Source organism: Neolamprologus brichardi, chromosome 3, assembly GCF_056152115.1.
Source record: "Neolamprologus brichardi isolate AB-2024 chromosome 3, ASM5615211v1, whole genome shotgun sequence".
NCBI lineage: Eukaryota > Metazoa > Chordata > Actinopteri > Cichliformes > Cichlidae > Neolamprologus > Neolamprologus brichardi.
The window spans coordinates 50206925-50232316 of record NC_142106.1 but is presented as its reverse complement, the minus strand read 5'-3'; the positions used below and the strand labels follow the sequence as shown (position 1 = coordinate 50232316).

General features: G+C 41.5%; 1 protein-coding gene across 4 annotated transcripts; it reads right to left on the bottom strand.

Annotated features, from left to right (window-relative positions):
• Positions 1–223: 223 nt before the first annotated feature.
• On the bottom strand, positions 224–25185 carry LOC148105740 (protein NLRC3-like). 4 transcript variants are annotated; one of them, XM_087837815.1, is made up of 9 exons: positions 25010–25185; positions 13699–13834; positions 11630–11706; positions 9662–11513; positions 7974–8150; positions 6099–6275; positions 3769–3945; positions 1455–1628; positions 224–769 (listed from the first exon to the last, which is right to left on the bottom strand). In XM_087837815.1, exons 2-9 carry the CDS (start codon positions 13806–13808, stop codon positions 760–762), a joined length of 2754 nt encoding a protein of 917 aa, XP_087693941.1. In that variant the 5' UTR covers positions 13809–13834; positions 25010–25185; the 3' UTR covers positions 224–759. The 4 variants fall into 4 exon arrangements, with proteins under 4 accessions (XP_087693941.1, XP_087693939.1, XP_087693942.1 ...); XM_087837813.1 differs by lacking the exon at positions 25010–25185 and having other exon boundaries at positions 13699–19405; XM_087837816.1 differs by lacking the exon at positions 25010–25185 and having other exon boundaries at positions 9662–11510; positions 13699–19405.
• Positions 25186–25392: the final 207 nt, after the last annotated feature.

Genomic DNA, 25392 nt, shown 5'->3' with positions numbered 1-25392 from the left:
AAATTTTTTCCATGCTAAAACACAGCTCCACCTCCTGCAGTTCTCCCTCTGAACCACTAGATGTCTCTGTTATCTAAATGAAGACGTGCAGCACAACAACCACAGCAGCGCTCAGATCACATGTGTCCTGTTATTATGTATAAAAGCATGAAACAGGTGAGACAGGTGGGATCAATATTAATGTTGTGGAAATATATGAAAAAGCAACAGAAGAGTGAAAACATTTCGTGTTTCTAGAAAGATCTTTCAGCTCATAGCTGCTCACAGACTGTATTTACAAGCGACAAACTGCAACTCTACAGTACATCTACAGTATATATCAAATATATTCTGTATTCAAATCTATTGAGTGATGTTTGAAAGTCTTTCCAGGTGAGTTTGATCCAGGAGGGTCTGAAGCCAGAGTCAGACAGAGACTGTGCAGAGACTGTAGAAGGACAGAGCAGCAGCAGAGCAGTCCAGATACACTGATGATCCTCTGTAACATCCAGAGGGACACACAGGGATGATGCTGGACTCTACATTGTGTCTGACAGTGGAGCTGTTCTCAGAGCAGTTCACTCTGCAGCACTGACAGTCATCTGCACTTCTTCTCATTCCTCTGTCAGTCACTGCTGGATGAAGCTCTCCTCTCCACCTCCCAGTAACATGGCCCAGTCAGAGCGTCTCTACACACAAGCTGCTGCTGCTTCAACCTCTCTGGATCATCAGGACACAGCTCCTCCTCTCTCAGCACACACACCGTCCTGTTTACCATCATCAGCTCCACCTGCAGAGAGAAGAAGGAAGAGCAGAGGAGATAAACGAGTGTTTCCAGAGACTCTTCATCAGCTGTCAGTCAGTGATGCAGCAAATCCAGTATAAAGAGCAGCAGGGACTTCAGTGCTGGGACTGTACTAGGACTCATTGTTGCTTCACTTTTTCTAATCTTTGGATTTTTATTGAAGTTGATCCAGATGTTTTTCACTCCTAGTTTGAGTTTGGACTTTCATTCATTAGAAGAACCTTGGTGTGTCCACTCTGAGCTCTGTAGGAACCCCAACAACAAGCCCAACAATCCAGATGGACGGTTCCAGCTGTTAACTGGAGGAATTCCATCCAAACATCTGCTCTCATTAAATTCTTCCTCACCTACAGACTGTTTTCTTCACTGCTTTAAACTTGGAAATGAATGCAGTCATTGGTCTGCGTGCTGCTTTGTTCAGAGAGCTGATTGGCTGTTGACACTGTTTGATCAGAGCATGTCAGCGGTTACTATGGTGACCATAAAGGTGAAAAAAAGGCAGAAACAGGAAGTGTTTGTGTCCAATCCTGAAGCCTGTCACCATTCTCCTCTCACAGCTTCACTGAGAAGCTGCAGCTTTACAGGAAACACTGGATCTTTGTTTCATACTGACTGTGTTTAGTACAATACTGCTGACAGCACCACCCACCCACTCCATCACTCTACTTACTCCAGAGTCTCCAGTCTGTAGTCTGGACTCTGCTGAAGATCAGACAGCTGCTTCACATCCGGATGCTTCAGTTTGATTCCTCTCAGGTCCAGCTGTCTCAGATGGGAGGGGTTGGACTTCAGCGCTGCTGCCAGATAATCACAGCTGATCTCTGACAAATCACAGTCCCACAATCTGTATAAAGAATGAAAGACGTAAGTTTATTAGACAAAGTGCTTGAAATCATTCAGTGTTTCATCATCTGTTCAGAGCTGAAGAAGGTTCAGAATGTAGAAGTTTAGAAAATGTAAACTCCAAACAGCTGAAGCAAACAGGAGGCAGCTTCAAACAAACACAACAAGAGAAAAAACTCTGAATGCTTCACATTAAAGTCTTACATTTCTCATAAAAACAGGACAAAGACTTGAAAAAGTCGCATTTTTCCTTCCAGGAACCACAAGGCTTCACTTTTAAAGGTGAAGTGTGAAAGAAATGGACATATTTGAAGTCCAACACCTTTTTCCAGTCACATTATTAAAGCAGACAAACTGCAAGCTCATTTTCATTCCAACAAGTCATCTTCTGACCTGGACTAACAACACTGGTCTCTATGTGCAGCTGGCTGTGAGACCAGTGCTCAGGGACCGTCTACAAAGTGCAACACTGAAAGAACATCACACACTAATTTGCTTCCAGCACTTTCACACAAACATCTACTGTCATTATTGTCACCAAAATCTGTGGATCCTTTATTGCAAATTCAAATGGGATTCAAATGGTCAGACAAAAGAGGGTTATGAGGAAATATGATGAAGTGTTGTGTATTAGCAGCAAGTTATTGAATCGTTTTCCTCAGAAACCAAACAAAATGATTGACAAACATGTTTTTACAAACTCAGTGTTGGACTTGGATCAGCAGGATAAGCTGATGTTTAAAGGCATTTGAGTCTCGCTGTACGAGAGTCCAGTTATTACTCAATATTTATGGATGATGTTCTTTCAGTGTTGCACTTTGTAGACGCTCCCTGAGCCTCACAGCACATGGACCAGTTGACATTACCCACTATTAGAAGCAGGTGTAAAAAAATGGATTTTCCTATTTAAATGGTTTTAATTTGAATAAAGCGATGTTGATTCATTCAATCCTGAATCGATTTGTAATATAAATGTATTTTGCCAGAATCTCAGGTTAAAGCTCCCAAAAGTATTTCAACAACAACCAAACAGATAAAACAGTAAATGAGAGCAGCTAAACACACAAAGATGGAAACAGAGAGCGTGGATCGTTCACTCGACGGCACGGACACGCCGTCGGGGCTGAAAGTGGACAGCTCACAGATCCTGAAGCTGCAGGTTTCATCTGTCTCCAACCAAAACTGACTGAACCAGCAGCAAAAGAAGATCCAAACTACGCTTTACGTTTGATGAACATCGTCATGAATTCTCTCTGACTTTGACGTTTACTTCCTGCACAGCTCTCTCTCTCTCAGTGTACTTCAAGAACAGTTTACCTTCAAAAATCTGTTTTCTGCATTATTCACTGCTTATTACGCACCAGTCTGCTGTTGTGTTCACTGCTGTCGGCCTCCGAAAACAAAGCCTCATTTCTGCTGTTCAATACTGAAGAAATTTAAACCTTTTAAAATTATGACAGATTACAAACTCTCAGCTGTGTCTGTAATCAAACCTCTGTAACTTTGCTTCACTTCAGCAGCATCAGGTCATGTTCACATGTTGATTCATGGTTTGCTTCAGTTTTTGATCGACTGCAGAATATTTTGAAGTTTATCTGATATAAAAAGCCAGAACAGGAAAATCTGCTTCATGTGTTTCTGTTTGATCCTCAGTGACTTTGACACAAAGGCCTCTGCTGTGATGATCACACCTCTGATCAAGTCTCACAGTGTCAGCTTTGTTTTTATACATATGGATATGTGCTGATAAATGATCAGAATTAGAATAATTCCCACTGTCTGTTGTGTGCCGTGACCTTTGACCTGCTAAAGACAGTCAGCTGTGGATTATTCATTGTTGTGTCTGATACTTAGAACTGTGAGGAAGAACACTACACAGTTAATCAGGGTCCCCTCTCTCTGAATCAGGAAAGGTGGGCAGGCCGCGTGTGGGCCGCGGGCCATACGTTGAGTCTCATTGGTTGAAATGTGAACATTGTTCTGCAGCAGTCAATGGATTAAACCAGAGAAGAAGAAAACAGACTTTACCATGAAGATCCTCAGTGTGGATCAGTATAATATCAGCCTGATGTCTGCAGTTTAGTGTCAGCACAACTTTCACATCATATTCATCTCAGCACAACTAAAACATGCTGACTGACCTCAGAGTTTCAAGTCCACATCCTGGACTCTCCAGAAAACCACACAGATGCTTCACTCCTGAATCCTGCAGCTTGTTGTTCCAGCTCAGCTCCAGCTCTCTCAGATGGGAGGGGTTGGACTTCAGTGCTGCTGCCAGATAATCACAGCTGATCTCTGACAAACCACAGCTCCTCAATCTGTATAAAGAATGAAAGACGTAAGTTTATTAGACAAAGTGTGAGCTTGAAATCATTCAGTGTTTCATCATCTGTTCAGAGCTGAAGAAGGTTCAGAATGTAGAAGTTTAGAAAATGGAAACTCCAAACAGCTGAAGCCAACAGGAAGCAGCTTCAAACAAACACAACAAGAGACGAAACTCTGAATGCTTCACATTAAAGTCTTACATTTATCATAAAAACAGGACAAAGACTTGAAAAAGTCGTGTTTTTCCTTCCAGGAACCACAAGGCTTCACTTTTAAAGGTGAAGTGTGAAAGAAATGGACATATTTGAAGTCCAACACCTTTTTCCAGTCACATTATTAAAGCAGACAAACTACAAGCTCATTTTCATTCCAACAAGTCATCTTCTGAGCTGGACTAACAACACTGGTCTCTATGTGCAGCTGGCTGTGAGACCAGTGCTCAGGGACCGTCTACAAAGTGCAACACTGAAAGAACATCACACACTAATTTGCTTCCAGCACTTTCACACAAACATCTACTGTCATTGTCACCAAACTCTGTGGATCCTTTATTGCAAATTCAAATGGGATCAAATGGTCAGACAAAAGAAGGTTATGAGGAAATATGATGAAATGTTGTGTATTAGCAGCAAGTTATTGAATCATTTTCCTCAGAAACCAAACAAAATGATTGACAAACATGTTTTTACAAACTCAGTGTTGGACTTGGATCAGCAGGATAAGCTGATGTTTAAAGGCATTTGAGTGTCGCTGTATGAGAGTCCAGTTATTACTCAATATTTATGGATGATGTTCTTTCAGTGTTGCACTTTGTAGACGCTCCCTGAGCCTCACAGCCAGCTGCACATGGACAAGCTGACATTACCCAGCATTAGAGGCGGGTGTAAAAAAATGGATTTTCCTATTTAAATGGTTTTAATTTGAATAAAGCGATGTTGATTCATTCAATCCTGAATCGATTTGTAATATAAATGTATTTTGCCAGAATCTCAGGTTAAAGCTCCCAAAAGTATTTCAACAACAACCAAACAGATAAAACAGTAAATGAGAGCAGCTAAACACACAAAGATGGAAACAGAGAGCGTAGATCGTTCACTCAACGGCACGTACACGGAAACGCTGTGGGGGCTGAAAGTGGACAGCTCACAGATCCTGAAGCTGCAGGTTTCATCTGTCTCCAACCAAAACTGACTGAACCAGCAGCAAAAGAAGATCCAAACTACGCTTTACGTTTGATGAACATCGTCATGAATTCTCTCTGACTTTGACGTTTACTTCCTGCACAGCTCTCTCTCTCTCAGTGTACTTCAAGAACAGTTTACCTTCAAAAATCTGTTTTCTGCATTATTCACTGCTTATTACGCACCAGTCTGCTGTTGTGTTCACTGCTGTCGGCCTCCGAAAACAAAGCCTCATTTCTGCTGTTCAATACTGAAGAAATTTAAACCTTTTAAAATGATGACAGATTACAAACTCTCAGCTGTGTCTGTAATCAAACCTCTGTAACTTTGCTTCACTTCAGCAGCATCAGGTCATGTTCACATGTTGATTCATGGTTTGCTTCAGTTTTTGATCGACTGGAGAATATTTTGAAGTTTATCTGATATAAAAAGCCAGAACAGGAAAATCTGCTTCATGTGTTTCTTTTTGATCCTCAGTGACTTTGACACAAAGGCCTCTGCTGTGATGATCACACCTCTGATCAAGTCTCACAGTGTCAGCTTTGTTTTTATACATATGGATATGTGCTGATAAATGATCAGAATTATAATATTTCCCACTGTCTGCTGTGTGCCGTGACCTTTGACCTGCTGAAGACAGTCGGTTGTGGATCATTCATTGTTGTGTCTGATACTTAGAACTGTGAGGAAGAACACTACACAGTTAATCAGGGTCCCCTCTCTCTGAATCAGGAAAGGTGGGCAGGCCGCGTGTGGGCCGCGGGCCATACGTTGAGTCTCACTGTTTGAAATGTGAACATTGTTCTGCTGCAGTCAATGGACTAAACCAGAGAAGAAGAAAACAGACTTTACCATGAAGATCCTCAGTGTGGATCAGTATAATATCAGCCTGATGTCTGCAGTTTAGTGTCAGCACAACTTTCACATCATATTCATCTCAGCACAACTAAAACATGCTGACTGACCCCAGAGCTTCAAGTCCACATCCTGGACTCTCCAGAAAACCACACAGATGCTTCACTCCTGAATCCTGCAGGTCGTAGTTGTTGCTCAGCACCAGCTCTCTCAGATGGGAGGGGTTGGACTTCAGTGCTGCTGCCAGATAATCACAGCTGATCTCTGACAAACCACAGCTCCTCAATCTGTATAAAGAATGAAAGATGTAAGTTTATTAGACAAAGTGTGAGCTTGAAATCATTCAGTGTTTCATCATCTGTTCAGAGCTGAAGAAGGTTCAGAATGTAGAAGTTTAGAAAATGGAAACATTTTGCAAAACTCTGAACGTTTCACATTAAAGTCGTACATTTATCATAAAAACAGGACAAAGACTTGAAAAAGTCGTGTTTTTCCTTCCAGGAACCACAAGGCTTCACTTTTAAAGGTGAAGTGTGAAAGAAATGCACATATTTGAAGTCCAACACCTTTTTCCAGTCACATTATTAAAGCAGAAAAACTACAAGCTCATTTTCATTCCAACAAGTTATCTTCTGAGCTGGACTAACAACACTGGTCTCTATGTGCAGCTGGCTGTGAGACCAGTGCTCAGGGACCGTCTACAAAGTGCAACACTGAAAGAACATCACACACTAATATTCTTCCATCATCCAACCTGAAGAGGAAACAGAGACGCCTCCCCTTCAAAGTAAAAGCTGCTCCTTTTGGACACAGTATCAAAGAAAGTCTACAGTATAACATAGAAAAGACAGAAAAAAGTTTTGGTTGTTTTTAAATTGTGCAGAAATGAAACTACACTAAGCTCAATTATGTGACAGACATTTCATCCCATGTCAGTTTTGCCTCATCCTGGGCCGGATTATCCAGCACACACTCTGACCACAGGCCCAGGGGCCACACACAGCTGGGCTCCATCCAAGAGACAGGAAACAAACCAACACAATAATAAAAAGCACCATGTGATCTTCTTACATCTTCAAGACAAACATAGTAAAAACATGATCATATTTGTTTCCTGATAAAATGATGTGACAGGTAGAACAGAGTAAAGTGGTGGTGTTACAGCCTTTCTCCCCTCTGCTGCCGAGGCTGTTAGTCTCTCCAAAACTCAGCTACAGGACTTCCAAATGAATGAAAGCAGCAGAAGTGGCTTTACAAATGAAAGAGGAAGAGGAGAAGAAGAGGAGAGGGAGGCCACCCTGATCATCACTCCAGCTGAAAACATCACACTTCCATTAAAGTTGGTGAGAAAATGTTGAGCAGGATGAGCTGCTGCCTAATCTGGAGGCTGTAGCAGCAGCTTACAGTCACAGTGGATTTCCACTCATGAAAAAGCTCTGGCTGCTTCATTTCTCATCTCATATCAGAGACTTTAAAGCTTCACTGAAGCTGTACTGTGATGCTTCCATATTCCAGTGAGGCCTCCATAATGATTTCAGCTGTTCTGTACACACACTGTGTGCCCTGTATGGCTCAAAGTCTCTGCAGCCTGTTTTTATCTGCTATCATCAGATCTTCATCATCCTCATTCACATCCCTCACACACTCTACAGCCTCATCAGCACTGACTTCATCTTCACTGACTGATGGAGCACAACATGAACCTGTGGAGGCTGAAACACTGTCCTGTCAAACATCTCCCCGTCACCACTCCACTTCTGTCAGCCTTTAAATGAACCCTGCTCAAGTCTGTCACTTCTGTTTGGAGCCAAAAGGAAAAACTGTTGTTCAGTCGTTTGGAAAGACAACATTTCTGAAAACACTCAAACTTCTTCACATTTGTCTTCAGAAACATCCTGAACATTTAGAAACTAAAGAAAGTTTCAAACATCAATCAAAGACCTGAAATATAGAAAAACTACACCAGCTGCAGTCAGTGAACTCACCTCAGAGTCTCCAGTCGACAGTTTGGACTCTCCAGTCCAGCACACAGAAGCTTCACACCTAAATCCTGCAGGTTGTAGTTTCCACTCATGTCCAGCTCTGTCAGATGGGAGGGGTTGGACTTCAGAGCTGAGGCCACAACTTCACAGTGAGACTCTGAGAGTCCACAGTGAGTCAGTCTGTGATGATAGAAAATATAAAATGTGTTATTATAAAAGCAGAAAATCTGCATTATAAACACAGACTGAATGTATATGAAGACAAAACAGAGTGAGGTCATAATCTGATGAATCTGCTCTTCACATCTGTGCTTCAGCTCCTCTTACTGTGTTTGACATGACACAACGATTGAGTCTCTCTCAGACCTGCAGACTTTTAATGAGAATCTTTGTTTGGCTTTAATCTGCAGATGAAGGAGGAAGAGGGTGTCACATTTAGACTTCCATAATGTCCACAGTCTGTCACTGAGATCTGATCCAGAGTCAGAGTGAAGACACACATTTGGACTGTTTCCTGTTTTGAATCTGACTCCAGAACATTTTGAATGAGTTCAGCTCAGTGAAGAGTTCCAGCTGGAAAGATGATCTCTGTTTGCTTCCTGCTGTCAGGTACGACTGTTCACGTCCACACGCAGGAAAAACCTGCTGACTGTTACCAAACGGAGCAGAAATCTCATCACTGGACAATAATGATGAATGAACTCAGAGCTGCTGATATCAGATCTGATTTCAGGGGAACTGAACACAGAAATGATTGGCTCATTTGAGCTTTCTGAGCCATTATCTGCTGGTGTGTCGCTAGTTGGCAGAAAATGATTTGTATTCCTGTTCAGGGCTTCAGTGTTTATGAGTCCAGATCCAGGTGACAGCAAGTCAAAAATGATGTTACCTGTCTTTGTCCAGCAGCAGCCTGTATTCACTTTGAATATTGTTATAACCTGACATGGATCAGTTTGTCTTTGATTGGTTTGTAAATGTCACTGTTTCCATTGGACCTGAGTGACGGTACAAAGACAGAGAGGGAGAGAAAGGAGAGAGAGGATGGAGACAGCAAAGAGAGAGCAAACACAAACAGGTGAGAGTGGACAGGTGACCAAGGTCAGCAACCCATCAGAGAGCTTCTGTTTGACCCACAGTCACTGATGATGACTGCACATAACCAAGCAGTGTGTTACTCTGATATCAAATATGGATCCTGCTCTTATAATAATGATCATCAGATGATATTATTGTGTTATTTTGTAGCTGAATACGATGTTTGTGTGATTATCAGTGAAAGAAACAGTGAGGAGGATGGAGAGAGAGAGGACAGAGGGTGAAGTTAGAAACACTAAAAGGATTTTTCATGGATTTCATGGATGATTTGAGTGATTTCCAGCAGGACACTTAAACATGTCAGTGGACGTCCTAAAGAACATATTCACTGATATGAAACGTGTCATTGAACAGGATTAATATCAGTGGAAACATGGTGGAAACAGCTGGGACTGCATGGATGTGACACACTTCAAATCTGCACTCTTGGATTTGGGATCCATGGAGCTGCTGCTGAGTCTGTACAATAAAGGAATGGTGTGGAAGGTTGCAGCGTATGGACACAAACACTTTGTGGTTACAATCTGATTTTATTTTCAAAATTAAACTACTAACCTACACTGATCAATGATGTTAATGATCACATCTGGACTCACCCAGCCTTTCTGCAGTTCCTCACAGCTGGAATCAGTCTCTGTTGTCCCTGCCTTGATGTTTTGTACTTCAGCAGGTCCAACTCATCCAGAACCTCCTCTGACATCTGCAGCATGAAGGCCAGAGCTGAGCACTGGATATCAGAGAGGTCCTTGTCTGATCTGTTCTCTGACTTCAGGAACTCTTGGATCTCCTGAAATAATGAGAGGTCGTTCATCTCCATCAGACAGTGGAAGATGTTGATGCTTCTGTCAGGAGAGATTTCATCACTGTTCATCTTCTTCAGGTTGTTGATGGCTCTCTGGATGGTTCCTGGACTCATCTCTGTCTGACCCAGCAGACCTACTAAGAGTCTCTGGTTGGACTCCAAACAGAGGCCATGAAGGAAGCGAACAAACAGGTCCAGGTGGCCATTTTTACTCTCGAGGGATTTCTCCGTGGCTCTGTTCAGGAAATCATCCAGAGCTGGCTCATTCCAAGGATTGCCTGCATCATCATCATACTCCTCCCCATTCCAGTCTATCATCAAGAAGTTGTATTTTTTTACCAAAAAGTCCTCCAGCACCTTTGTCTTCCTGTTGGTGTGACAGTGGAACAGGTAGACTGCAGCCAGAAATTCCTGAATGCTCAGATGAACAAAGCAGTAGACTGGTTTCTGGAAGATCACACACTCTCTTTTGAAGATCTCTGTACAAACTCCTGAGTACACCGAGGCCTCTGTCACATCCAGACCACACTGCTCCAGGTCTTCTTGGTAGAACATGATGTTTCCTTTCTCCAGATGTTCAAACGCCAGCTGCCCCAGCTTCAGAAAAACTTCCCTATCAGCCTCCGTCAGCTCCTGTGGACTCGTCTCATGTCCCTCATGGTACTTGTTCTTCTTCCTCTTTGTCTGAACCAGCAGGAAGTGTGAGTACATGTCAGTCAGGGTCTTGGGCAGATCTCCTCTCTGCTCTGTAGTCAACATGTGCTCCAGAACTGTAGCAGTGATCCAGCAGAAGACTGGGATACTACACATGATGTGGAGGCTCCTGGATGTCTTCATGTGGGAGATGATTCTGCTGGACAGCTCTTCATCACTGAATCTCCTCCTGAAGTACTCCTCCTTCTGGGCATCAGTGAAGCCTCGTACTTCTGTTAGCCTGTCAACACATGTAGGAGGGATCTGATTGGCTGCTGCAGGTCGGGAAGTTATCCAGACGAGAGCCGAGGGAAGCAGATTCCCCTGGATGAGGTTTGTCAGCAGCTGGCTGACTGATGACTTCTGTGTGACATCAGACAGCAGCTTCCTGTTGGTGAAATCCAATGAAAGTCTGCTTTCATCCAGGCCGTCAAAGATGAACAAAAGCTGAGAGACAGCCAGCTTCTCTGCTGTGACCTTCTGTAATGTTGGATGGAAAACATGGAGCAGCTCCAGAAGACTGTACTGCTCATCTCTGATCAGGTTCAGCTCCCTGAATGAAAGCAGAACCACCACACTGACATGTTGGTTCTCCAAGCCCTCTGCCCAGTCCAGAGTGAACTTCTGCACTGAGAAGGTTTTTCCAACACCAGCCACGCCGTTGGTCAGAACCACTCTGATGGGTCTCTGTTGGTCAGGTAAGGCTTTAAAGATGTCCTGGCACCTGATTGGAGCGTCATGGAGGGCGTCCATCTTGGAAGCTGTCTCCAGCTGCCTCACCTCATGTTGGGTATGAACCTCTTCACTCTGTCCCTCGGTGATGTAGAGCTCTGTGTAGATCCTGTTGAGGAGGGTTCTACTTCCTGTTTCATCACTTCCTTCAGTCACACGTTCACATCTCCTCCTCAGACTGATCTTATGTTCATCTAAAACGTCCTGCAGACCAACATCTGCTGAAAGAAAGAAAAACAATGAGACTAAAGAGAAAGAAAACTCTTCAACGTCTGAACAACACAAGAAGTCCAGTTTTCAGAAATGAGTCCATCAGCAGACAGATGTTCAGTCTTACTTTGTACACAGCTGCTCTGACTGGCTCTCTGCAGTCCAGCTCTGCTTCTGGATCTTTCTCCACACTGTGCAGAAGCTCTGATGGTGACACAGAAAAGTCAAAGTGGAGATACTTCTGTACACCTTTGATTAGACTCATTATAAAAAGGAAACAAAAGTTTGAACACAGTCATGTTTCCAGTTCACTGACTTACATTTATTCCATGGACACTCACTCTAACCTGAACCACAGCTACAACCCAACATTGTTGAGGCCTCATCTCCTCCTTTCCTGACTGTAGAGGTTAAATATGCAACAACCAACAAATAAAAGAATTTGGTTCATTTCAGAGAAATTCACACGGTGACCAAGTAAAGTAACCGTAGTAAAGGAGACAACATCCCGTTGATGGTGGGATTATTTGAAAGATTTGCTTTAGTCATGTCACCAAATGCAGTTGAACCACCCGTGGATCCATGTTTGACCATTCTACCACTCTGAGCTCTGCTTTTTAATCATTTTATTATATCATCATACATTTATTCATTCTTTGGAGGGGGGCTATTTCCTAATGCTGCCCTAATAAGGTGATGTTCAAGGGGAAATATAACAGAAACTCTTTCAGTGTTATTCATTAATAAATTAACAGATAAACTGTGAAGAAGAAAAAAACTGAGATTTAAAGGAGAGAGTGAGAAACTTGATCATCCATCCTCATAATACATGTTTATCAGTATCTGCTGTGACCATACTGCAGTAATAACTACAAGTCTACATTTCTGTGACTGTTGATCAATCACAGCTGGAATCTGAGCTAATCTCTGCACACAGAGCAGCTTCAGCTCTGGGATAAACTGCTCGCTTCACATCCTTCTCAGCTCACAGACACTCATCTTGATATTTTCCTTTAACATTTGATGGTATAATTCATCTGAGTTTACACTTTATCTGCATAAATACAGAAAAACAGACCCAAATACCATAAACCATCAGTTTCACCATGTAGAATATATTGTTGTTTCCTTGCTTTTAATTCAGAGGAAAAACTCTGACTTTGATTTTCTCTGTTCTCTTTGCCACAGCCCATCCCAGCAGCAGCTGAAGCAGCTGAATGTCACAACACTGAAAAACACTTTAGGAGGAATTTCAGAGGTCAGTAAAGCTCCAGTTTCAACATCAGTTAATTAATCATAATTCATCATAAATGTTAACCTGGCTGGCACACATGTTAATGTTAGCCATTTAAATATTAGCAGTTAGCTGAGGCCACGAGAAGAAGAGGCCCTAGAAGAACAATGGATGATAAGATTAGATTTTCACGACTAGGCAGAGATGTGTTTTCCTTTACTGTCTCTTACAGAGGAGGGAGCAGATACCAGACGAGGTCACGGAGGTACGGGGAGGATTCGCAGCTGTCTGCTGCGAATCCTCCCAAAAGCAAACCCAAAGCAAACCCAAACTCAGATAACTAGAAGGGTTGCATCAGGAAGCATCAAACACATGGATCCATCTACTGCTGCAACCCCTGTGGAAATAAGGGAGCCTCCCAAAGTACCTTTAGCCCATAGCCACATTAGCAGTCTGCTAAGCTAGAATCAAGGTAGCTGTTAGCTACTATGGCTAATAAAACAGCGAAGCAACAAACGTTATGGTTGTCCTGTTAGTCTGTAACATTATCATAGATGGAGTTAATTTAACAGGAAAACAGTTCTTTATGTTTCTCTCACAGAACTTGATTGAACAGCATCAATGACACAGAAACAGGATCAGCCTACATCACCAACTGAATTTGATCAGTTATGGAACGATTTTTTACTCCCTGACCTTCGACCCAATATGACATGTTGACTCACTACCTCAGACAGCTTAAAAATAGTCTTTTTGTTTTTTGGTGCTGCCTAAAAGAACCGTAAAATATCTGTCCCATATACAGTTATGTTCATATATTTCTGTACTACATCAGGAAACTCAAAAATATAGTTTTTTAATATTTTAATCCTTATTTTTAAAACTGTTTTTGCCATTTTTCTTCTCCCATTGCATCAAAAATCATTATTTACACGGAATAAATGAGTCAGCAGCTCTCTTACATTGTTGCTGCAGGTTCATTACTGAACACTAGAGGTATGTCTTTGGACCGGTCACTCCTCACAGACACACAGCTGGATGCTGCAGATTCTGCTCCATCGTCTTCCTCCATCTTCTTGATGTCAGGGTGGAGTTAGTCTGAGAGGTAAACACACACACACACTCAGAGGTGCTGTCCTTTTTTGATGCTGTCATGTAATTAATATATTCTTAGTGCTTATTTTCTGATTATATTGTTTTATGTACTTTAATAATGAAGGTTTGTAAAGCAAGGCCACTTTTGACTCACAAACTAAGTGCTCGGCCAGACTGAAAAACAGGAAGTTAGTGTAGAGCTATACAAGCATATTAATAAATACAGGAAGCCAGACAGAAAAGAGGAACTTGTACCATATTAGGAGTTGTTGAAACTGTGTGACGTATAAAGTACCAAAATAACACCTATATGAGACACATTTTTAGATTCTAATGTTAGAGATCCTGCAACTGGCTTTGGGCTGTGCAGGGCTCTCTCTTCCGGAAGATGATTGAATAAAGAATTATAAATGTTTTGACCACCCTGAGTCGGGTTTTCTCTGTTCTATCATGGAGATCAAAGAATCGGGTTTAATATTTGGTGTTTCCGCCCTGTTCCTTTTGCAACAGAGAGAACAAATGTGGCCGAAGGTTGGATCTGATATGAGGCGAACAGGAGACTGGTCTAAAAACCTGTTCAAAGAAAAAGCAAATTTGTGCATATTGGATGAATTCTAAATTATCTGTTCGCTGAGTTGACGATCTTAACTATTAAATTGTCTCAGTAGTGGTAGTAATGATAATGAAACGTTGAGAATGACAGTACTGAGTTAAAAGTAATATGGTATTTCATGGTAAAAGAGAAAAAGAAGTAATGTGTGTTTAGGATATTAGGTAATTGGTCATTTTCTATGGGTTTGAGTCCCTATTGATCATAAGGTTGGACCTGCATTGGTCAAATAGTTCTGGTGGACTTTTGGTTGTTGTTTCAAATTATTATAAAGTATTCTAGGACGGAAGTTTGACTTCTAAGAAGTGCAAAAGTTCAGGAGTGGGAACTCCCTACCTTTTACAGAAGTGTAAAAGGACCCTCCACGTGAGGATTATCCCAGGTAGCACCTGCCAATGACTTGGGACCTTGGTTTAAAATAGCTAGTGATTGGATCACTTTGCCGTTTGGAACGGTATCTGCACTTTATTGGGCAGCAAAGGTTGGACCTTGGGCGTTGGACGCTTTTAAAATTCAAATAGGGCGTTTAGAAATCAGGCCAGGCACAGTTTGGAACTGATACTGGTTAATTGATAAGAAAAAGGTTGGACCTTGGCGTTGGACATTTATTAAATTAGTCAAAATTGTGTAGGTTTTGTGTTAAATGTGTCTGGAATCCGACTGTTTATTGTTATGATTATAAGACGTCTTTGTAATATAAAATAAACATTTTTACATTTAAAGACTTTGCAATTTAACAGTGACTTAAAGGCTGAAAGGATGCTGAGAGTGTGTGTTGAAATGAAAGTATGCATGTTGTGAAATCCTTTTAATGATTGGTGATTCTATGAATATATTTTTGTGAACATCACTGAATTTGTGGGTATTTAGACGCTGGCTTATGTATATTAGAACATAATAAATAAAGTTTTGATTTGTATTAGTGAGTTTTGATGAACTGATTTATTTTTTGGTCTATAGTGGATGAATTGTGCATACTGCAGATTGTCTGTGAAGGTTCTCAGTCATCCAGGTCATCGTAAGGTTACATCAGAACATCAGAACTGAAGAAGCTTCTCGGATGAGAGGTGAAACGTCTTCAAGCAACTTAAAGAAGTCCAGACGCTTTTCTTTACAAGCTCCTTTGACCATACTGCAGCTATTGTGTCGGGCCTAAACCCTGAGGCATTGAAGACAAATATCTCTGTTGAAATAGCAAGTTTAACTAGGCAAGAATTTCAGTAATAAATGCTGGTGTGATGTATTTTTTGATTTTGGTGTGCAATATGAGAATTGATTGGATGATTTAATTGTTTTTTCTTGATTTTGAGGTCGTATACGCACTTAACAGGGTGCGGTCTACTTCCTCTTTCTGATTCTAAACAGCATGTTTGATGAAAATAGTTTATCACAAGCATGTTTTGGGTAATTCTAAGTGTGTGAACGTTGTGGGTACTGCATCTGAGTGATTCTGTGTGATTTGTACAAAATAATAAATAAGTAATAATAACACTACTGGGGTGAAGATTGTGGGTTCATAGCAGAGTGCGTGAAAAGAGGAAGTCTGAGAGAAGAGAGTGTGTGTGTGTCTGGCAGGAAGTGAACAACTTTGCATGCCCATAAAAGGAACTGGCTGATGTGTGGAGTGTGCAACCAGAGCGAGAGAGAGACGTGTTAAAATATAGGTAGAGGAAGAGAACGAATGTCTTAAGAAATAGTAATGAAAATGATATTAAATAAGTGTTTTAGTGTGTTAATACAGGTGCCCATGGACTTGCTCAACCTCAAAACATGAGTACAGCGGCAAAATGATAGATTAACAGAATTGGGATGAAAACAGGCCAGCCTTTGGCTTAAAAAATTTACAGCTTGACCTTTGGTTCTGTCCTTATATGGAGAAGAAGCCTAAAGGACAGTCAATCTCCTGATGAAGACAGAAGACAGACAGAACACCATGGACTTGAAGAATTAACAGCAGGCAAAAAATAGTGCAACTGACCTAAAACACTGAAGGGTCCAGCAGCATGTATGAATATCACTGATGGAACATGCGCTTTGAATTACAAGCTGGGAACTTAACCAGTGACATGACTGTGTGAAGGCACTGGACGTGATATTTGCCATGCTGGGAGTTAACCGACAAGAAAAGACTGAAGAGATCAAGAGAGAAGAAACAGAGAAGAAGAAACAGCTGAGTTGGGCCTGTGTTTGCTGGAGATTTGAAGGCCACACATGAAACTGTGAGAAGAGGGACAGGCACCAGTGAGAGGTCAAGCCGGACGAGTTCGAGTGAGAACGTGTGGGGAATTGGATTGAAAATTGAGGCTGAACTGGTGGAGGTTTAGAAATGTCCAGAGCATCATAACAGAAAGGTAAATTTAAAAAAAAGGAGAGAGAGAAAGAAATACATAAACTAATAATTACATGAATGAATAGAAAACACACAGACACAAATTGTTACATGTGAAATTATTTTTGGAGAGAATCAGAAGTGAGACAGTTTGAGTCCACAGCTCAGTGCAAAGATACATGAATTAAACCTGATTATAAAAACACATCGAGGCAACGAAGATCAGCTTACACTCAATATTAATATGAATACAAATACATAGAAGACACGCTTACATTCATGAATGTGAATACATGACATAAATTGGTGTTTCTGGCCAGAGAGAGAGAGATGTGTGTTGTTTAAGCAGTGATGATAATAATGAAAATGTCTTAGTTTTGTCCCTTTTAGGTGCAAAGCAGACCTGGATCAATTTCCCACATGCAGCAGTCGGAAGAAAGTTCAGGCCAAGTTTATGGCTGAATTGTTTACAGCGCCATGTGTCACTAAACCTGACAAGCGAGCTCTCACTCCTGGCTGAAGACAAGGAATGCAGTTCCAAAGAGCAATAACATGGCAGTTAAAGAGAGACAGTGGAGAATACAGGACAAAGCGGAAAGAGAACTTCCTGTTATTGGACTGTTGAAGTGGGAGAGGACAACGGAGTGAGAGGAGTAGGTGAGAACACATAGGAATGCTGTTATTTAATGTGGGAAATCTAAATTTGGGTTAGCAAACCTGGGAAAAATAAAACTGACTGATTAAGTGGGAAAATTGTGAAGGAGTCTGAAACACTGCAACAAGAAACATATACAAAATCACACACACAAACAGAAAATGTATTAACCTTACAAATACAAGAGAGCTCATGAAGATTAGACAGCATCTTCAGCATGTGAGTCTGTTTATCATATTGTCCAAGTCGCTTAGTGTGATGAAAAAGTGATACAAAGATCATTGGACTAATAGCAAAGAAGTTAAAAAATGATCCAATTATAGCAGAGAAATGTGTAGGAAAGGCAGCTTTGGGAACATGCCCTGGTGGATCTGCAGCTCCACTGCACAGACATCGATTAAACCTGACTAATAACACACATGCAATGAAAATCAGCTTGCTATCTTTCATCAGTGTTAAAATAGTGTGAATTTAACACACTTAAACCCTGAAGTTGAGGAATAACTCAGGGAAGTTCCATGACAGTAGAGTGATTTTTGTGAAAAGGAAAAAGTGATTAAAGCTTAAAGTAGTTTTTAGAATAGTGAATTAGAAGTGCTCCTGTACAGATTGATCAAAACAAGTGATTACTGTAGAAAGAAAATAAAAATAATTCAATAATGTGGTAATGTTTAAATATGCATTTCTCTTGTCACGGCAACTTCTTGAGATATGACTCAGTATGCAAATTAGTTGAATGACTGGGGACAGGAAAAGAAAAAGAAGAACTTGAGTTTCCTGTCTGACTGGATGAGTGAAGCTTGCACTGAAAGAGACACTGTGACTGTGTGAGAAGAAAAGCTTGGTAACAGACAGGATAATTAAATAAAGTGGTCAGGTCTGTGACTAAGTGCAGTAGTAGTAGAAATTTAGAATTTAGTGATGATAGATTGTTATAACATCTTTAGAAAGGGCTTAATGAGAATATCAATGGTGTGCAAAACTGTGTGGCTTTTAACAAGATTTTCTGTGTATTTAGCAGGTGAGACTATGTCAGTTGACCTCAGACTGTCAGGAAGCTGAAGAACCTGAGGCAAAACTTTTCTGTGATTAAGATTTTTGGGGTTGTTGTTTTAGTGATGGGTTGATTCTGACAGTTAGGTTTGGCTTGTTTTCTTATTTTAATAGAGGGAGTTTTATTAAACATGGACATGTCTACAATGGGCCTTTAAAGTTGTAACAGTGCACTTAGAGAAAACCTGTCAGGTGATGATGTTTTGTGCTCTGATGAGCTAATAATCAGCTCTCCTTTTTCTCATTTTTTGTTCTAAGCAGGCCTGCACGATTGAATTAACAGCGCTTTAAAAAATTTTCGGGAGAGCAAATATAAGGTGAGCTTTACCAGATTATAATGGGCTGAGGAAAAGACGACCTGTGGGAACTGATGAGCGTTTGAGTTCCTGTTTAAAAGGATTGCTGCGAATCAATCCAGTCCAAGATCATAAAGAACTCTTTTTCTAAAAAATAAAACAAATGAATGAGCTCACGTTGCTGAGGGCGGAGAATCTGATTATTTGCGCGGGAGTCTCCACTATCAGCAATATCTGGTGTGAATGCGTATGAGTGAATGTGTGTGACTGGACTGTGACTGGACTGACGATGTGGACTAAAGGTTTGACTGACTGGACACTGAGACATAGACTGGACCACGGTTAGGATGAATAAATGTTGACAAACAATTTACCATGCCGGCAAGAGAAAGGCCACTATGAGCACTTTCTCTAACACACTGATTCAGTTCCACTGACACAAGGACACACACAGGAAGGCACACACACACAAGCCTTTATAAGAAACAACACAATCATCTGTGCTTGACTTGTCAATCCAAGTCCTTAGCCCATGAGCCAGCGGTATCAGACCACAGATATTCCCTTACTTTGAAAAAATAAAGCCAGTTTTCAGAACAGACCTGATGTTTATGCTACAGCCTGTTTACCAATATAATCAATATCAGATATCAGAGCAACAGAAACCTCGGTGATCAGGACGCTGGGACTGAGAACAGGAAGTGGCTCAAACGTCACAGTTTCATAACGTCACCCTGAACTCCACTCACGGAGTTTCTGTCGCCATTGTAGTTTTTAAAAGTCCCGTGATAAAGGCGGGTCTTTCTGTGAATCTGCACGCTCATTGGCCAATAGCTCGAGATTGACACATCGTTATCCAATGAGCGTGCGGGAACTTCCGACATAAAGTTGTTTCCTTTGAAAAACCAAAGTCTGATTATTTTTGCCTCCACTGACGGAGCCTGTTGTTCCCGCCACAGAGACACAGTAATGTCAGAGCGGTGTTAACACTCACCCTGCCTCAGCACAGCTCTCACTCTCCTCCTGCTCTCACACTAAACGGAGGCTCAGCTAAACTCACTTCCTCTCTACTTACTGGAAACCAGCTCAGAGGAGCCGACCGGCCTCACATTTCACCCACAGACACGAACAGCGTGGAATTATTTTATGTCATAAGAAGAAACATATTCATGTTAACACTCACCTGCCTCAGCTCCACCTTCCTCCTCCTGCTGCTCTGAACGGAGGCTCAATACTTTCACTTTCACTACTGCTCCCTAAACACAGAGGATGCTGGGACTTGTAGTTTTTTCCTTCCGGCACGGTCTTCCTCTTTGTTTGTTTGTGTTTCAAGTTATATAACACTTGAAGCCACACAGAGTTTGTATGTCGAGGTGGGTAGGAGGGTTTGAGGGTTTGGGGAGGGGTCAGAGGGAAGAGGCCTCTCAGTCTAGACCAGGGGTCTGCAACCTGCGGCTCCGGAGCCGCAGCTCTTTAGTCCTTATTTTGCGGCTCCAGGTGGTTTGGGAAAATAAATTAGAAGTATGTCTGTGAAGGTTCTCAGTCATCCAGGTCATCGTAGTCAAAGGAGCTTGCAAAGACAAGCGTCTGGACTTCTTTAAGTTACTTGAAGACATTTCACCTCTCATCCGAGAGGCTTCTTCAGTTCTAAGGTCAAATGGTGGAGAGTCCCAGATATAAACCTAGTGGGAGTGTCCCCCCACAGAGGGAAAAAAAGGACCCCCTGATGATCCTCTAATCGCCTGCGCCAAGGTGTGGAACTGGGTGTGGGTCCCAATCAGCCAGAGTTTCGGGTGAGTTCATTGTGAAACCTGGCCCCAGATATTTGTGTTTCGTTCTTTTTTTAAACTTGTAGTTCTAAATTGGAAGATTATTGTGATTTTGAAATATAAAAATAAAATTATATCTTATTATTTTTTTCATCGCTCAAAATAAGCGCCACACTCGCGGAAGCCGGTATACCCGCTGAAACGCCGTGCATTTATCGAGATTTTCAACCCCAGGTAGGCCAATTATGGATCTTCGAATCCACATTATGTCGGCAGCTGAACTATGTTAAAAACAAACACCGCTCACGTCTCACAGATGACAGCTTACAGTCCTGCATAAAGATGAAAGTGACTTTGTACCACGGCAGACCCGCTGATTTTCAGCATCTCTTTACTGACCACTTTTCACACACGGTTGCTGTATGCATACAGCCGGCTGTAGCTTTTCAGCTCACAGCCCGACAACACAACAGCATAGAGAGCACAGACGTTAAGGCGGCGAGGCGTGATTGCAGTCCCGCTCAGGTGCATCCGACTCCCCTGCAGCGGCACTGCAGACCACGCCCGCCACACACATTAACCAGGTAAAATACATATTTAGGCAGAATTTTGCAAATATCTATTTTTCATTTTTTAGCAGCATAGAGCTTTTTTTCCAATTATTTTTTAAAAGTCAGCTCAAGGCTCCAAAAGCCCAAAGGCGATATAAGGGTGGCGGCTCACAACAGTTTTTGTTTGCTACATGGATCATTTTAGTTCAGCTGGGTGTCTTTCCTTTTGTTATATTTCTTTAAGAGTTCAAAATGTGTTAATTACATAAATAAAATGTAATTTTCTCTGTAGCACTTCATGGATTTCATAAGCAACACACCTTAGTTACTCCGTGGATTCTTTTAAAAAGCAGTTAAAAACTTTTCTTTTCACACAAGCCTTTTGTTGATCTACATATTTTATATTCTTTACATTATTTACATTTGATCTTTTACATTGTGTATAATGTCTATTGATTGTATTGTTTAATTTAATACTTGTGTACAGCGCTTTGTGACTGCCTGTCTGTGAAAAGCGCTTAATAAATAAACTTTACTTACTTACTTTAGTTGTTCACACAAAGCATAAAGGTAAAAAAACAATATATAAAGTGTCATCTTTATTTTAGATGTCAAAAAGCATTTGCGGCTCCCAATGTTTTCTTTTGCGTGAAAACCGGGTCCAAGTGGCTCTTTGGGTGTTAAAGGTTGCTGACCCCTGGTCTAGACAATCCACATTGATGGCATTGCATCTTTCAACGTGTTTGTGGGTCGATTTGGATGCTCCAGGTGTAAGAGCAGCCACTCAGCCTCTACTGCAGATGTGTGTCACAAGTTCATCTAGTAGTAGGCTATGGCACTTGGCCACAGGTGGCAGCAGTGGACTGGCCTCCATTTGAGACTGCTCCAGCTGCTATGTGATAGTTCAGCTGCAAACTGAAGATCATATGCAAGTTTTGGAAATTAAACTGTACAATATAAAGCACCTTGAGGCGACTGTTGTTGTGATTTGGTGCTATATAAATAAAATTGAATTGAAATTCAGAATATTCTTAATTTATCTTTAAAACCAACCCAATCTAACTCTCCTCCACACTCAAAAACAAAGACAAACCAACTGACACGTCTGAGTCCCTCACTTTCTTCAATCCACAAGCTTCACTTAGTCACACTGGCTCTGTTTATTACTAATTACTATTGTCTCCCCAGAAACACTTCCGTTTTGTTTTTTCCTATTTCCGCTGTCGGTTTTCCTATTTCAGTTGTGTTTTTTGTGCTTTCGCAGCGTTTTTTTTTATTGCTGCTGCTTCAACCTCTCTGGATCATCAGGACACAGCTCCTCCTTTCTCAGCACACACACCATCCTGTTTACCATCATCAGCTCCACCTGCAGAGAGAAGAAGGAAGAGCAAAGGAGATAAACGAGTGTTTCCAGAGACTCTTCATCAGCTGTCAGTCAGTGATGCAGCACATCCAGTATAAAGAGCAGCAGGGACTTCAGTGCTGGGACTGTACTAGGACTCATTGTTGCTTCACTTTTTCTAATCTTTGGATTTTTATCGAAGTTGATGAAAATGTTTTTCCCTCCTAGTTTGAGTTTGGACTTTCATTCATTAGAAGAACCTTGGTGTGTCCACTCTGAGCTCTGTAGGAACCCCAAAAACAAGCCCAACAATCCAGATGGACGGTTCCAGCTGTTAACTGGAGGAATTCCATCCAAACATCTGCTCTCACTAAATTCTTCCTCACCTACAGACTGTGTTCTTCACTGCTTTAAACTTGGAAATGAATGCAGTCATTGGCAGTGTTGGGACTAACGCGTTATTAAGTAACGCGTTACAGTAACTACGTTATTATTGTGGTAACGAGCACAGTAAGTAGTTATTATGCCAAAACCAGGAACGCGTTACTCATTACTGGGATTTAAATAGGCTCGTTATTCGTTACTTCGTGTAGTGGCTATCGCGGAGCTTCCACAGATTCAATGACATTAGCAAGTGGTGGAAGCCAGCAGGTGGATGAAGGAAAAGGGAGGCAGGAGGAGCAGAGACCCGAAGCGGCCGCCGATCCGAGTATCAGGTGAACTGAACTTCAGGTAAGAAGTTATGACCTGCAGTGTATCTGAGTCAGATATAAACCAAGTTTAGGTGGAGTTTATTTTCGTTATGCTGACATTTTCGTACTGCGTACTAGCTAGCATGACGGAGTTACAGTGTATACAGCTGGGTGAGTGCTATGTTACTGATGTTGAACTTTATTTTGTTCATACGGTTAATTATAAGAGTTGCCAACCGTCCCGTAAAAAACAGAATCGTCTGGTATTCAGAGAAAATATTACGCGTTTCGTATTGAGTTGAAAAGGAACATTTTTCATTTAACAGCTACAATGAAAAAGACACAAAGCTGGAGTTATTCTGTGTCTTTACACTGTCAGCAGCCTTTTCTTCTCTCATTCTCTCCTCTCCTGTTTCTACTTGAATCATAAAACTGATCAGTGATCAGCTGATCGGCTTTTCTCTCTTGTTTATTTATCGCCCACTTTGCGCAAGAGGAAACCAGCCGATGTCGCGTTAAACAACAGCAGCACGTTTAAGCTTGATCAGCTGTTGTTAGAATTTATTTAATATTAATTTCTAGTATCAGCTGATGTTTGCTGGAGCCACAGCTGTAAAGCTGCTGGTCATGATGTCGGTTTGGATATGTGGTGAGAGGGAAACATGAAGATGAAACCAGGAGATGTCCTTACTGAATCATCAGAGCTGAACTGGTGATGGAGAAACAGGTTTATCTTTTAGGTGACATGAATGAGTTGAAGGTAAGTTATGAACTGTTTCTGAAAGACAACTTACACCAAGATCATTTTCTAAGTAGCTGACAGCTGGTAACTGTGCAGGCGCGGGTCTAGCAAAGTTTTGCCAGGGGGCCAGGTAGGGCATTAACAGGGAGAGGGGGGCACAAAGAAATACTTTTCTTTCTTATTCTCATTTAAAATGTCTTGCTTTTAAAAAAATAATTATCTGAATATTACAACAAACAATTGATAGATTGATACATATATACCATCAGAACAGTGGACATCACTGTCACAACAGCGTTTGTTTTCATTCAAAGGCTTTATGATTTTTCCTATAATGGTGGGCCGGTCTCTAGTCAAATTCCCCAGGACGATTTTTTTTGTCCCAGTCCAGCCCTGTAAGCAGCTCATCTGCAGTCTGGTGTTACCTACATCTTCCTATTCAGAAGGCATAATTTCCGAGTTCTGAGTACAATCGAAAGCACCACGACTGCAGTTTTTGTGTTGGATGTAAAAAGCACACATGACGCTGTGACGTAGGCTAGAATCATGCGGCGGTCACCGACGGTCCAGGCGTGGGATTTCTCTCGTGGAAATGTGCACATTATTTTTTTCCTTTCTATTGGTAGGTGGCACAGTGCACTTGTGGCAAGTAAGCAAGCTAGAAGACTGGCAAACTTGCTGGGTATCCAGCTACGGAAGCAACACATTAACAAGAGAATTCTGAGTAAAACCAAAGTTACTTTCCCTAGTAACTAGTTACTTTGAAAGTAACGAGTAACTTGAAGTAACTGAGTTACTTTTGATAGAAGTAACTAGTAATGTAACTAAGTTACTAATTTAAAGTAACTTACCCAACACTGGTCATTGGTCTGCGTGCTGCTTTGTTCAGAGAGCTGATTGGCTGTTGACAGCGTTTGATCAGAGCGCGTCAGCCGTTATTATGGTGACCATAAAGGTGACAAAAAGGCCAGAAACAGGAAGTGTTTGTGTCCAATCCTGAAGCCTGTCACCATTCTCCTCTCACAGCTTCACTGAGAAGCTGCAGCTTTACAGGAAACACTGGATTTTTGTTTCAAACTGACTGTGTTTAGTACAATACTGCTGACAGCACCACCCACTCACTCCATCACTCTACTGACCTCAGAGTCTCCAGTCTGTAGTCTGGACTCTGCTGAAGATCAGACAGCTGCTTCACATCTGGATCCTTCAGGTTGTTTCTGTACAGCTCCAGCTCTCTCAGATGGGAGGGGTTGGACTTCAGTGCTGCTGCCAGATAATCACAGCTGATCTTTGACAAACCACAGGTCCCCAATCTGTATAAAGAATGAAAGATGTAAGTTTATTAGACAAAGTGTGAGCTTGAAATCATTCAGTGTTTCATCATCTGTTCAGAGCTGAAGAAGGTTCAGAATGTAGACGTTTAGAAAATGGAAACTCCAAACAGCTGAAGCCAACAGGAAGCAGCTTCAAACAATTCAATTCAATTCAATTCAATTCAATTTTATTTATATAGCGCCAAATC